We start from the raw sequence: 15,398 nt of genomic DNA, 5'->3' as shown, positions 1-15,398 counted from the left end.
ATTTGGGATGCCTTGGGATTGGGGGCAGGAAGAAACTCATGGCTGCAGCAGGGAGGGATATATGATGTCTTGGAAATAAAGGAGGGGGATGTGACTTTTGGTCATCACCCAGCCCAGTAAGGGCTTCTCTCACCATCCACCTTGTACCTTTGGATGCTTTAATACTAAGCAGCTATGCCTCAGAGCCCTTGCACCAGTGGCCAGCCCACAAGCATAAAGGTCTCACCCTGGCTTCCAGCAGCCTCATTAATCCTTGCAGGTGACCCCAAAAGCCCTTCTGGTCCCAAGTTTCCCCAAACCCCACCCTGAGTTCTTAACTACCAGACACACAGACTTTTCCCTTCTCATTTCTCACTCCTGAAGGTATAAAAACAGCTCCCACTCAGTTTCCTCACTTGAGATCTGCTTCGGGTAACAAAGAAAACATTTATTTAATAGGGGAAAAAAATCACAGACTCAAAAATGAAATAGTAAGGAAAAGCAAACAAATTACACAGAAAACAGACCTATGAAAACTCAAGCTTTACACTTTCATAACAGACCAATTCCCTTTTCGAATAGAACATGGAGACTGCAGGATGCTGGATGTAAAGATGAGAAACTGGCTGAAAGAAGGTTGGGGCATCGATGTGGAACTTCCTCTATTCAGGAAACTCTTATAATCTCTCTCCTTCTCCTGGCACATGGACCCATTGGGGAAGAGGGGAACAGAGCTATGCTAGTCCTCATAGTGAACACTGTCAAAGTCAGACTCAGGACTCACAATTTGTCAGACCACTCTGTTTTATTAGCACAACGCTCTGCTAATAACACTCAGCTAATGTGAGCACCATGCAAGACACAAACTATCTTATTTATACAGATAAAAGGGTGCGAACTTAACAAGATAACAAAGGAAGCAGAATTGACAAGTTTACCTGAGGCTAGACATACATAGTTAATTTCCTTACTAACTTGAACCAATCTCTGGTTAATGTTTCACCATTAGCTTAAGTGGGCTCATTGTTTATGCCTTAATGTGTCTTTTCCTGACACCTGTATTTTAACATTTCTGATTTCTACTTAAAGGTACATACAGTATTTCTTTAATCCATTCTTATTTTTACAATATAATTCATTCTACTTTCACAGCACCCAGCACTAGTTCGCATCTGAGACAGGAGCTGGACAAGGCAATAACCATCCATATCCCAGCATGCTATTCTCACTCTGACCCAATCTTGTTGTCTTGCTAATGAAAGATTTTGGTCTCCATTCCCAGCTGGTTCTGCTCATGTTAGAGAAAAGTGGAGGGAAGAGTTTGCACCCTCTCTCCAGCCATCCAGAGAGATGAGAAATGAGACCGCACTCACTATTCTCTCTTCCTCCTCCAGCTCCAGGCAACATGCAATGTGGATCAGTCCTTGTTCAATGATTGGTTCACTGGGCATCAGAACTTCCAAATTGAGCATCAGTGAGTCTGGGCCCCCACCCAGGGGCAGGAACCTTATGGGGAATCAGTGAGTGTTTCCCAGTGGGAGAGATAGTAGGATCCTTCTGGGGAAATCAGTTGACTTGGACTTCTGAAGAAAGATGGTGTTTCTGTGGGGCACCTGTTTCTGTGGGACCTTGGAGAAGGAACAAAAACCCTATAGGGGAGAAATGACCAGTTTAGGTTCCTGGAGAGGGAAGAGATCCATCTGGGGCACTGGGAAAGGGTGTGAATCCTATTTAAACTTCTCATTCTCTTTTCACAGCCTTTTCCCCACAATGCCTCGATACAATTGCTGGAAGGTGGCCCCCTTGGTGAAGTCCCTGTGTGCCAAGCACAGCATTGAGTACCAGTGCAAGCCACTCCTCACTGCCTTTGCAGATATTGTGCAGTAAGTACTAATCTGGAAAATTCAGTGCATTGGCAGATGAGTGGCGTCCACAGCATAGCAAATGGGAGGAGAGGTGCACAGTATGAAATAGTGAGGAGATGTGATAGATATGACAGAATTGGATGGGTCAGGGCCCTGGAAGTATCACAGGGAGCCTTTCACCTCTCAATCACTACGTAAAATCTAACTGCTGGTTTCTAAGAACCAAGTCATTGGTAATGACTAGTTATCAGCTGACAGTCTGGATGAGAGTTGTTGGTAGGATTCTAATTTTAGTTCTTACTGGACAGGTGTCTGCATCACAAAACTTACCCTAACAACTGGTCCTGTTTTGCCCTCTTGTTGATAATGTCAGCAGAGATTCATAGGATGGAATGGACTGTCGAAAGAATTGCCCTTTGGCCCTATCACGGTATAATTCCCCACTCTGAACCTTAGCGTCCAAAGATGGGGTACCAGCATGAATTCCTCTAAGCTCAATTACCAGCTTAGAACCTGTAGCGCTGCCACCAACCAGGAATTCCAGTGCCTGGTACACTCTGGTCCCCCCAAAACCTTGCCCGGGGACCCCCAAGACCCAGTCCCTCTGGATCTTAACACAAGGAAAGTAAACCCTTTCCCTCACTGTTGCCTCTCCCAGGCTTCCCCTCCCTAGGTTACCCTGGAAGATCACTGTGATTCAAACTCCTTGAATCTTAAAACAGAGAGGAAAATCCACCTTCCCCCTTCCTTCTCTCTCCCCCTCCCAGACTCTCCCTGAGAGAGAAAGCAATCCTAACACAGAGAGAAAATTAACCTTTCTCTCCCCCTTCCCTCCTTTCTCCCCACCAATTCCCTGGTGGATCCAGACCCAGTCCCCTGGGGTCTCCCCAGAATAAAAAAACAATCAGGTTCTTAAACAAGAAAAGCTTTTAATTAAAGAAAGAAAAAACAGTAAAAATTATCTTTGTAAATTTAAAATGGAATAGGTACAGGGTCTTTCAGCTATAGACACTGGGAATACCCTCTCAGCCTAAGTATACAAGTACAAATTAAAATCCTTTCAGCAAAATACAAATTTGAACTCCTTCCAGCCAAATACACATCTGAACTCCTCCTAGCCAAATACACATTTGCAAATAAAGAAAACAAACATAAGCCTAACTCGCTTTATCACCTAGTACTTACTATTTTGAATCTATAAGAACCTGTATTAGGGAGATTGGAGAGAAACCTGATTGCACGTCTGGTCACTCTCAGAACCCAGAGAGAACAACAACCAAACACTAACAGCACACACAAAAACTTCCCTCCCTCAAGATTTGAAAGTATCCTGTCCCCCGATTGGTCCTCTGGTCAGGTGACAGCCAGGCTCACTGATCTTGTTAACCCTTTACAGGCAAAAGAGACATGAAGTACTTCTGTTCTATTAACTCTTAACTATCCGTTTATGACAGACCCCTAGAGAGATCCTCTAGATAAGGAAGCAGGTATACGGGAAGGGACAGCATAAGGAAAACTGCTCCAATCTTTACCTGTTATACCTTTTCTGAAGAGACACCGCACTTCAGTTTTTTAGGATAAGAAGCAAAGTACTCTCACAAATCAGAAACTAGCTACGAGCCAGAAAATAAAGAGGTGGGAAAACGGTCCTTTTTTATCATGGACAAAGAGGATAGGTGTGGGTTATCACAAGAGCCATTGGTATTAGCACCTTGTTTAATATATTTTTATTAAAGATCTGTCAAAGAGGGTGAGCAGAGAGGTGGTATAGTTTACAGATGACAAATGTATTTAATTCAGCCAAGACCAGGGAAGACTTTGGAACCTAACAAATATTGGTGACTAGATAACACAATTGCAGATGAAACTTATTGTTGACAATTGCAAGATAATGCCCAGTAACAAGAATGACTTGAAATATTCATACACCTTTGTTGGTTTCTAAATTAACTTCCAACAATTCAAGAGAGACTCAGGTATCGTGGATAACTCAATGGAAAATTCTGCTCAGTGTGAAGCAGCAGACAAAAAAAGTACACAAATGTTAAGATCCACAAGGAATGGGATAGAGAATGCTGAAATTATTATGCCACTGTTTAAATTAATGGGAAGCTCTCACCTCGAGCGTTGTACTCACAGCTGGTAACCCCATCTCAAAAAGCATATAACAGAAGTAAATTTGGTTCAGAGACATGAGTTTAAAGGCATGGAAAAACTTCCATGTGAAGAAAGATTAAAAGAACAGGAGACAGATAAGAGGGGATATGCAAAAATATATCAAATTGTATTTAAAAATGCCATGTTAAAAGAGTGTTAAGGTGGCAAAGTCAAGTACTCAAAAGTTCGGAACTGCTCAATTAAGAGAGAGCAGTGGTCCAGCTAGTAGGCTGATGTAGCACAACCATTATTATGATTAATGGGTTCCCCTCTCTCTTCTGCAGCTCTCTGAAGGATTCTGGAGAGCTCTGGCTTGATGCCTATCTGCATAAATAAGCAGCAGCAGCACCTTGTGACATTCCAATTACAGAAACTGCCACAAAACCAACAAACAAACAAAAATTATGAAGCCCCTGAAGGCTAGCAGATTTGGGGAAATGAGAAAGCCTGGCTAGCAGGAGATGACGATTGCTGGAAAAGTTTGATTCCTGGAATGAAGTTTATTTTTTAAAAACCCATTGATTTTCCTTCACATGCTTTACCCTTTGCTTCTCTCTGGGGCTCCGAAATGGGGATGGTCATCCTGTTCTGTGTTTGTACAGCACCTAGCACAATGGAGTCCTGGGCCATGACTAGGTCTCCTAGCACCACTCTAATATAAGTAATGCATTAAAATAAAGACAGTAAGTCTTTGCAACAAGGATGTGGGGTTCAGGCCCCCCGAAAGAAAAGGGGCTTTAGGAGTGGGAACAGCAGCCACTCTGTTTTATTTTATCCTCACTATCACTGCCTTGAAATATTGTCCTAATTCTGTCTGTGCTCTTTTCTATTTTAGATTGTAATCTCTTTTGGGTAAAGTATGGGTCTTCCTGCTTGTAAACATGATGAATAAATCTAGATAAACATTTTCACTCTGTCTGTGTGGGACCTCGTTCAGCTCCATCCTGCCAAAGGAGTTGCATCGACTGTAATTGACATGATTCAGCACACCCACACTTTACACTAGTGCCCGTTTTCAGTGAGCTTGTGTTTTACCCTGACTTAACACTATCGCTTTGCTCAACTGAGTCCGCAGCAATGCCTTCTGAGTATATATGTCCTAGAGTACCCAGTGCTGCTCAAGACACAGAGCAGTATGGGTAACTTTGAACAGTCTTCCAGACAGCTCATTGCTACCTAAAGGGATTGGAGGAGGAAAGAGTTTTGCTCTCACAGCAGTAGAATCCTATGTGGGGAAGATTTTCATTACCAAGTTCCATCTTGTAGAATGGACGCATCTTCTGCCCACTCCTAGATTTACTGCTGTATATGACCTACTAGAAAGTGTCCTTCAGACCTTTATTATTTTCCTGGCATCGATATCTAAGTTGGTGAAAGTCCAGTTGTGCAGGTTACTGGGAAATGCCATCCTACACCTGCTGGTTCTTCCATAGCTGCTGAAGCTCTGTAGTACCTGGCCAGATGGCAGCTTGTTCACATAAATGTGCCATTGTTCAGAGCAGATCAGTCACCAGCAGAAATCAGTCACTATGGAAGCAGCTTATAACTGGGGCCCATGTGTGCACTGGGTCATCCCTACAGCTAGGCAATGGTCTCACTACTGTCACTCAGAAGTAGTAATAGACTCAATAGTATTCATCACCATACACATTTTGACAGGTTTCCACACCCCTTTTAGGGCTTATGTCCCATCTTCCCACCCCCCGTTTCCATTGGCGCGAAAGTGTGGCGCCGTCAGCCATTTTGAAAAAGTATGTGTGTATGTGTTTGAGTAGGGGAAGTGTTGTGTATGTTTGTGCTTGTGTACATGGAGAGAAAAAGGTTGAAAAAAGAGTGTGAGAGAGTGTAAAGAGGAAAAAAGAGAGTTTGAGTAAGGTTTAGAGGAATAAAAGGAAATTTGAAAGAAGAGAGGTAAGTTATTGAAGAAGAGAGGCTGATTATGAAAGAATAGAAAGATTTTTGTTTTTAAAGGGTTAGTTAGTTTGAAAGAAGAGAGATTTTTAGTGAGTTTGAGTAAGGAGAGATGATGGTAAAGAATAGAAAATGTTGAGATAAATGTAAAAAGTGCATTAAATATCAGGGTGGGTTAAGAAAAAAGTTAAATAATATTGAAAACTAGGTTTATAAAGGGAATTTACTAAGGCAAAACCTGTTTGGTAAGCACAGGATAAAAAAGCATTGAAACTATTCAATACCAATGTAGGTTAAGAAAAAAGCCTTTAAAAACATTAAAAACTAGGTTAAAAAAAGGAATTTACTATGGCAGAGCCTGTTTGGTAAGCACAGGGTAAAAAAGTGAATAAAAAAGCATTGAAACTATTCAATACCAGTGTAGATTAAAAAAAAAAGAGCCCCCTTTGCAAAGGGCAAAGATAGACAGCACATGGTGGAATCAAAAAGAGAGAGAGAGAGAGAGAAAATGACGTTGGCCCCAAAGTGTGGCGCCGATGGCCATTTTGAAAAAATGTGTGTGTGTATGTGTTTGACTAGGGGAAGTATTGTGTATGTTTGTGCTTGGGTACATGGAGAGAAAAAGGTTGAAAAAAGAGAGCGTGAGAGAGTGTTAAGAGGAAAAAAGAAAGTTTGAGTAAGGTTTAGAGGAAAAAAAGGAAATTTGAAAGAAGAAGGTAAGTTATTGAAGAAAAGAGGCTGATTATGAAAGAATAGAAGGATAGAACTTAAAAAAAAAGGAAATATTTGTTTTTGAAGGGCTAGTTTAAGAAAAAAGTGAAATAACATTGAAAACTAGGTTGAAAAAGGGAAAGGCAAAACCTGTTTGGGAGGCCCAGGGTAAAAAAGGTGAATAAAAAGGCATTTAAACTATTGAATACCAATATAGGTTAAAAAAAAGCATTAAAAACATTAAAAACTAGGTTTAAAAGGGGAATTTACTAAAGTAAAACCTGTTTAGTAAGCACATGGCCAAAAACTATAAAGGGGTACTAAGAAAAAAAAGCATTTAAAATGATTAAAAACTAGGTTTAAAAAGAGAATTTACTAAGGCAGAGCCTGTTTGGTAAGCACATGGTAAAAAAGTGAATAAAAAAGCACTGAAACTATTCAATACCAGTGTAGATTAAGAAAAAAAGAGAGATTAAAAGAAAGAACAGCAAAGAGTCCTGTGGCACCTTATAGACTAACAGACGTTTTGGAGCATAAGATGGCACCTTAGTCTATAAGGTGCCACAGGACTCTTTGCTGCTTTTACAGATCCAGACTAACACGGCTACCACTCTGATAAAAGAAAGAACAGGACAAGAAAAAAGAGCAAAGATAGAGAGCACATGGTGGAATCAAAATGAGACAGAGAGAAGCAGGCAGAGCCTGTTTAGTAAGCACAGGGTAAAAAGGTGAATAGAAAAGCATTTAGAATCAGGGTAGGTTAAAAAAAAGAACAAGACAAGAAAAAGGGAAAAGAGAGCCTCTTTTGCAAAGGGCAAAGATAGACAGTACATGGTTGAGTCAAAGGGAGAGGGAGAGAGAGAGAATGAGGCCACGTCCAGACTACCCGCCGTATCGGCAGGTTAAAATCGATTGCTCGGGGATAGATATATCGCGTCTAATCTAGACGCGATATATCGATCCCCGAGCGCGCTTATATCGATTCCAGAACTCCATCAACCCCAACGGAGTTCCAGAATCGACAGGGAGAACCGTGAACATCGATCCCACGCGGTGTGGACGGGTGAGTAATTCGATTTTAGATATTCGACTTCAGCTATGTTATTCACATAGCTGAAGTTGTGTATCTAAGATCGATTTCCCCCCCATAGTGTGGACCAGCCCTGAGAGAGAGAAAATTTTTACCTTTGCAGTCTTTCTGTAGAATGAGGCAACTTTTCAGGTTCAGACCCTCTCAGACTTGTTATCACCGCCTTTGGATCAGCTCAATCAGAGGTGGTTTTACAATAGCGTCATAGAATTCATTTTCCTGAACCAATCCTAGAGTCCCAAGACTTTAAACAAGAGCCAACCCCCTTCTTCCCCCCACCCCCTTTCCTCTTTTCTCTCTCCCCACTTCCTTTTAACTGTTTTATTCTTATCTAAAGAAACAGACTCCCCAGCATTTTTCCGCCATGTAGCCGGCAGAAGCACCCCAGGTTTTTAGTAACAGAACGTTTATAAACCCCTTATTTTGTAAACCAGTGGATTAGAAAGACAAAGAAGCAAAGCGCTTATTAGCAAAGCAGCCTCTGTGAGTTAGTGGATCAGAGATAAGAAGGCTGCTTCTGACCCAAACTTTTTAACAAACACAAGTTAAAGTTACATTACGTTTTGCAAAGGGATAATGACTTACAAAGACAAACCTAAAACACATCCCTTTTGTATGTGTTGTAATAAAAAAAGAGCAGGTAGAGCATCCTAGGCTTAAAATCCCAGGTTTTTAGTAATAGACGGTTTATAGTCCTCTTATTTTGTAAACCAGTGGATCAGAGAGAAGAAGTTTGTTTCTTTCCCCGCTTTTTAACAAATAGAGGAGAAAAGCTTGTAAAGGAATAAAACACTTGAAAAGACAAGCCTACCTGAAGACCCATAACCTTCATTTAGCCCCTTAGGCATAGGTGTTTTAATAACATGTAAGTTCGCAGAAACAACCCAGGCTTAAAAACACAGAAAGCCTGTTTATGAAAGTTTTCCCCTAGGTTTTAGGCTAGCATTAGTCATTTTTTAGTAAAAACAATGTGAAGCTGCAGCAAAGCAGCTGTCAGCAAAAACAGCGTCTGTGAGTCAGTGGATCACAGAGAAGGATGCTTCTGACCCAAACTTTTTTAACAAACACAAGTTAAAGTTACATTACGTTTTGCAAAGGGATAATGACTCGAAAAGACAAACCTAAAACATATCCCTTTTGTATGTGTTGTAATAAAAAAAGAGCAGTGAAGACACAGTCCTTTGGTATAGGTGTTTTAATAAAAAAAGGAGCATGCACAAACAGTTTAGGGTTATAAAAGTAATGTATAGTGACAAAAAAAAGCTTTTCCCCCTAGGTTTTAGACTAGCACTGCTTATTTTTTAGTTAAAACTGTGAAGCTGCAGCAAAGCCCTGCCCTGCTCTTATCTAAATAACCAGGACCCTGTAACAAAAGCTGAACAACACATACTATAAACCATTTTAAAACGTGTTTTTTGAAGTAATGCCTAAACCCCGCTCTTTTTAACGTATTAAATAAACACATGAAATAACAAACCTACCTGAAGACACATTTCTTTATTTGTAGGGGTGTTTCAATTAAAAAAAGAGCATGCAGAAGCATCCCAGACCTAAACCCACAAAACCCTTACTAAGAAAAAGTCTGTCTCCTCCCCCACCTTGCAGGTTTTTAGTGTGAACCACTTGAAACAGCCTTTTGAAGGTAGTGGATTAGAAAAGAAGACCCCTTTGAAAAACAGGCTACCTGAAGACACTTTTTTTTATTTCGCCCCCTTGGCATAAGTGTTTCATTAAAATGTAAAAGAGCAGGCAGAAGCACCCCAGATTTAAAACCCCCGATTTTTAGTAACAGACAGTTTATATACCCCTTATTTTGTTAACTATTGGATCAGAGAGAATAAAATTGCTTCTTTACCTGCTTTTTAACAAAAAGAGGTGAAAGGCTCAGAAAGGAACAAACAGTTGAAAAGACAAGCCTACCTGAAGACCCATAACCTTCGTTTAGCCGCTTAGGCATAGGTGTTTCAATAACATGCAAGTCCGCAGAAACAACCCAGGCTTAAAAACACAGAAAGCCTGTTTATAAAAGTTTTTCCCTAGGTTTAGGCTAGCACTGGTCATTTTTTAGTAAGGACGGCAGGCTTTTGCAGCAGAGCAGCTGTCAGCAAAAAAAGCCTCTGTAAACCAGTAGATCAGAGATAAAAAGGCTGCTTCTTTGCCTGTTTTTTAACACTTACAAGTGAAAGTTGTATTAAGTTTTGTAGAGGAATAAACACTTTAAAAGACAAGCGTATATAAAGGCAGAGCCCTTTATTTAACATTTTTACATGTGTGTTAGGTAAATAAAGCAAGTCCTCACTTACCTCTCCAGCACCCGAGTTCGTGCGGAGTTGGTATGGGGCACACAATTCTGTCAGAGACCAGACACCAATGCGTTGATCAACGGGCTCACACTATCCTTAGCTTTAAAAGCTTTAGATTAATTGGTATGGGGCACACAATTCTGTCAGAGACCAGACACCAATGCGTTGATCAACGGGCTCACACTATCCTTAGCTTTAAAAGCTTTAGATTAAGTGTGGCCCCTTTATTAGGGGTGAGCATCAATATTTATACACAGAAGTAAACAAAGTGATTAACAAAAGATAATGGTCATGCATAATCAATCAAGATTTTACAGGAAAAGCAAGTTAACGAGTAAATGCATAGAGATAAAGGCTAATGGCTATTTGAGAAAAGGGGGTGTCATGAGTAGTTTGCAGGTCAGTGCTTTGTTCAAAAGGGTTCAGGAAGGATTATGCAGAGACAGCCAGTCTGGGTGTGTTTTGGCTCCCCAAAGTTCACCAAAAGTTTAGACCCAACATTCCTCCATTTGTAGCTTTGGGATAACTATTAATCAAAAAGCTACACCCTATTTCAATATCTTAAGGGCCGCTTGGCAATTTCAGCCTGGGCCAATTCGAAGAGAGTAAGGCTTTTAGCTGAAGTGGGAAAAGAATAAACTGACTTACATGAGTTTATGAGGGAGGGGACACACTGAATACAGCAACACAGTATTATAAGGACTACTATGGCCCCAACAACACCCACCAAGAGTTTTTTAACCCACCCAAATCCGGGCAGCCAATTCCATAAGGCTCCCCACCAATCATAAGGTGGCTGGCCAGAGGAGTAGTTTTTAGCCATTTCCCTTAGGTGTTTGGTACGTTGAAAAGTGTCAGAGTAGGTGTCATTTACAAAAACACAGCATTCTTCATTTATGAGGGCGCAAGTTCCTCCCTGGGCTGCTAACATTATGTCTAAAGCCATTCTGTTTTGCAAAGCTAACTGGCGCAGCTGGGACATTTCCCCGGCCTGATTTTCAAATAGGGTTGCAGTTTCATTGGTCAAAGATTCTAATAGTCCCTGTAGACGGATGATAGCACCCTTCAAGCTAGTGTGACCAGCCCACCGCTGCCAGGACAAACCATCACGGAGATTAATATCTCTGTCAGTTTCACGGATGTTACGAACGTGGGGAAAATGAGGGGGAGTGAGGGAGATGCGAGAAGGCGGTGCTAGCCATGCCAAATAACATGACCCTGCCCAATCAGGGGAGAGAAAATAATAAGCTTTGGGCCCGCACACCCAGTATGTTCCATATAATGCGTTTTGGGTATTCCATTTTTCAAAGTAGGAGGTAACCCACCACCCGTTGTACCACTGTTCCCCTGGTAACGCAGAGGGGTCGTTGTGTGAACTGCAGAGGCACAATTTGGTAGTGTTGTTCTCAAAGGGCAGTGTAGTACTGCTTGAGCAGTTGTAGAAGGCAATTGTGTATCCTTTAACAATTAGTTGGACACCCTTGAGATCTGAGCAGGGCTTTTTAAAAACTGACTCTGAAAACCTGCCCCTCCATGAAAAAGTTGAAAAGGTTGGATCGGGGTGAGGGATCCACATATGGGATAAGTGGGATGCGCAAGGCTTGAAGCCAAGATTTTTACTAAAGGCGGTGCCATTAAAATATATGTTGCATTTACTTGTTTCCACAAAAGTTGACCCTTTTCCTTTAACAAAACACAGTGATCCTGTTTGATTGGTTACCCTGAGATATTTGTTAATTGGCACTCCTGTTTTGTCCCATGTAAGATTGGGTTGGACTGGATCTTTTATTCTAGTCGGTGGCATCCAAGTCATATTAGCAGTGGTTAGGGGAATGGGTGTGAAGGGGAGTCCCTGTGCTGCATTTACTGGAAATTGAGTACATACCCAGCAATTACTTCTATTTCCTAAAATACGAGTTTTAACCTCGTGGGAATATCTAATAAAAGCATTATCTTCATAAGCAGAAAATAAACTAAAAAAGCATAAAAAAAAACATACAGTTGTCAGAATAAAGGGTCCTCTCATTTTTTTCGAGTCAATTTAAGTCTAATGTCTGAGAGAGGTAAGCTGGTCCACTGGTCGAAGGCAGTGTCCTCAGTGGTGACAAGAGCTGCTGGTCCGTCACTGTGGTCCACTACGGCTGGCTTGACGTGGGAGTGGTGGATCCAAGATTTGCGTCCTTCCAGGAACACTGCAGTCTGGGTTGTCAAAAGAACCTGGTGGGGTCCAGTAAACCTTGGCTGGAGGGTGTCGTCACGAACGAACTTTTTGGCCCAGACGAAGTCCCCTGGTTGGAACGGGTGGATCTGTTCCTCCAGCGGCACGGTCTGGGAAAACTGCGAGGCTTTCCAAAGGGTACGGAGGCGAGCCTGTAGGGAGAGAAACTGACACGCGGTCATATGATCCCCTCCCAATAGTGAAACATCAGCACGTGGTAGCGCCCCGCCTTTGAAAGGGGGGTGTCCATAGAGCAGTTCAAAGGGGGATAATCCCAATGCGCGGGTTGGGCGAGTACGAAGGTGAAACAGGACCAAAGGAAGTACTTGAGGCCACTTTAATCCTGTTTCCTGACAGTATTTAGCCAATGTAAACTTAAGTTCCCTATTCATACGCTCAACTTTCCCGCTAGACTGGGGGTGGTAGGGTGTATGAAAGGAGTGTGAAATGCCCAGTCCTTGTTCTAAACGGCCAAGGACATGACCAGTAAAGTGAGGTCCGCGATCTGAGTCGAGCACAAGAGGGATGCCAAAACAGGGTACAATGTCTCTAAGGAGAATCTTCGCCACTGTGGCAGCAGTACAATTAGCAGTAGGAAAAGCTTCGACCCAGGAAGTCAGAGGGCAAACCAAAACAAGGAGGTGCTTTTTCCCAAAAGCCTTTGGCATATCTGCAAAGTCAATTTGAAGATGTTGAAATGGAGCAGCAGGCAGAGGTCTTCCACCCTTAATTTTGTTAAGAGGCGGAGCAGGTCCATTACGCTGACATGTGCTGCATGCTTTCACTATTGATAGGCAATAGGGTTGAATGCCTGGAGCATACCAAAAGCGAGCGATGGTGTCCACGAGGGCGTGCGTGCCGTAGTGACCCCCTTTATCATGGTGCCAGCGAACTGCCACGGGGTATGTGGAGCGAGGGAGGCAGGCTCGGCCATCTGGCATAAGCCAGGTCCCTTTGACCAGAGTGGCCCCGAGGCTCTCCCACGATTGTAGTTCAGCAGCGGGTACTGGTACGGGGTGCGGTGGAGTAAAGGAGGAGGCTGCAATAGCCAAGGTGGGCATGGCTAAAGGTAAGGTGGCAGCCTTTTTGGCGGAGGCGTCAGCCAGGGCATTCCCACGGGTAACGGGGCTACTATCTTTAGTATGGGCCCGGCAGTGAACTACAGCCAGGACAGAGGGTTTTTGGAGGGCGTCCAAAAGCTTGTGGATGAGGGGGAGGTGCTGAATGGGTTTACCGGCAGCTGTCTGGAAACCTCGAAACTTCCAGAGGTGGATATGACAATGCACAACTCCAAAAGCATATTTGCTATCAGTAAAAATGGTAACGGTCTTACCAGCGGCCAACTGGCAAGCTCGGGCCAGGGCATAGAGTTCAGCGGCTTGGGCTCCCCAGTTGCCTGGCAGTGAGGCGGCCTCTTGAATGTCCCATTTAGAGGTGACAGCATAACCTGTGAAACGCTTGCCATCAACATAGAAGGAGCTTCCGTCCGAGAAGAGGATGCAATCGGGATTGTCCAGTGGCACGTTAAACAGGTTGTCTTTTATCTGTAAGATGCTGTAAACTACTTCCACACAGTCGTGCTGATCCTGGAGGACTGGCAGGTCAGGAAGCAAGGTAGCTGGATTAAGGGGTCCACACCTTTCAAAAATTAGGTTAGTGTCTTCTAAGAGTTCGGCCTCTAGCTGTTGCTGACGATGGGCCGAAAAGACTTGGGTTGTGCCCCTACGCAGAAGGGCTGACAAGGCATGAGAGGTCCAAACCGTGGTAAAATGACCCAGGGTTAGGCTTTTTGCCTTTGTGATCAGCAGGGCAGCTGCTGCCAGAGTCCGGGTGCAGGATGGGGTTCCCTGAGCGACAGGGTCGATTTGCTGAGAGTAAAAAGCAAGCGGGAAATGGTGGGGCCCGCTCAGCTGGGTAAGGACACCACTAGCAATTCCGCCCCTCTCGTGGACAAAAAGGTGAAAGGGTTTGCTGTAATTGGGGGGGCGGAGAGACATGGAGGAGGCCACACTGTCCTTGAGTAACTGAAAGGCTTGAATAGTGTCCGGGGACCACTGCAAAGGGTCAGGAGCAAGGTTAGCAGTGAGTCGGTGGAGCGGTTTGCTTAACTCCCCGCAGGACGGCAACCAGGGGCGACAGAAGCCAATTAATCCTAAGAAACCTCGAAGTTGTTTCTTGGTGTTCGGTAGAGGGCAGTTTTGAATAGTCTTTATGCGGGCTGGGTCCATCTGTCTTCCCTCTGGGGTTAACAGGAAGCCCAGATATCGGACCTTCTGTGAGACCCACTGAATCTTTTTAGGATCTACCTTGTGGCCTTTGGTGTGTAGGTATAATAAAAGTGCCTTACCATCGATGCGGAGGGCAGCTTTTTCGCGATTACCTAATAGGATGTCATCTACGTATAGGACCAATGTGGATCCCTGCGGACTGGTGAAACCTTCCAAGTCGTGGCAGAGGCACTGGCTGAAAATCGTGGGGCTGTCTCTGTAGCCTTGAGGAAGTCGTTGCCAGACATAACTTTGTCCCTCCCAGGTGAAACCAAAGAGATACTGAGAGTCTGGGTGCACAGGAATGCTGAAAAAAGCTGATTTTAAGTTAATAACAGTGAACCACTTAGCATCCCAGGGGATTTGGCTGATGATAGTAGCTGGGTCAGGAACTACTGCATGAAGAGGGACCACATATTGATTAACAACTCGTAGATCCTGTACAAAGCGCCAACGAACAGGGTCTCCGTCCTTTTTAGGAGGCTTTTTGACAGGCAGTATAGGGATGTTACAGGGAGTGCGCTGAGGGCGGACTAGCTTTTGTGCAATGAATCCCTTGATAATGGGGCGGATGCCCTCCCGGGCTTCCAGCGACAGGGGGTATTGAGGGACTGACGGGGGGGTTAAGGAAGGCTTCACCTGAATTCTTACGGGCTCTGCCGAAAGGAGCAGGCCAACATCAGTGTCAGAAATTCCCCAGAGGGTTGAAGGCAAGTCAGTGAGGTCAGGGGAGAGAGAGGGGGGTGTTTCCCAATTACCCTGAGTAGGGGCCGAATCTCCTAACACTGTTATCAATAATCCTACCCCTTCAGGAGTGCAGGTTAAAGTAGCCTCAAGCTTACAGAGTAAATCCCGGCCCATCAAAGGGATCGGACAAGCTGGGGAAAAAAGAAAACG

General features: G+C 43.5%; 1 protein-coding gene and 1 long non-coding RNA gene across 5 annotated transcripts in view; one reads left to right on the top strand and one right to left on the bottom strand.

The window, feature by feature from the left end:
• LOC127051051 (acyl-CoA (8-3)-desaturase-like) overlaps positions 1-7,493 on the top strand; it is a 34,840-nt gene extending 27,347 nt beyond the window's left edge. For both annotated transcript variants that reach the window (XM_050952908.1, XM_050952909.1), the window contains exons 10-12: positions 1,374-1,453; positions 1,737-1,862; positions 4,286-7,493. In XM_050952908.1, the coding sequence (XP_050808865.1) occupies positions 1,374-1,453; positions 1,737-1,862; positions 4,286-4,337 (258 nt within the window). In that variant the 3' untranslated portion in view covers positions 4,338-7,493. The remainder of the gene's footprint in view (positions 1-1,373; positions 1,454-1,736; positions 1,863-4,285) is intronic.
• Positions 1-9,720, bottom strand: part of LOC127051112 (uncharacterized) — a 49,325-nt gene extending 39,605 nt beyond the window's left edge. For 2 of the 3 annotated variants that reach the window (XR_007774390.1, XR_007774388.1), the window contains exon 1: positions 9,634-9,720. This is a non-coding gene — a long non-coding RNA (uncharacterized LOC127051112). The remainder of the gene's footprint in view (positions 1-9,633) is intronic. The other variant, XR_007774391.1, reaches the window with a different exon arrangement.
• Positions 9,721-15,398: the final 5,678 nt, after the last annotated feature.

The sequence above is a fragment of the Gopherus flavomarginatus genome, chromosome 5 (assembly GCF_025201925.1).
Source record: "Gopherus flavomarginatus isolate rGopFla2 chromosome 5, rGopFla2.mat.asm, whole genome shotgun sequence".
Taxonomy (NCBI): Eukaryota; Metazoa; Chordata; order Testudines; family Testudinidae; genus Gopherus; species Gopherus flavomarginatus.
Note: the sequence above shows the minus strand (reverse complement) of the source record. Positions and strands in the feature narration are given on the sequence as shown.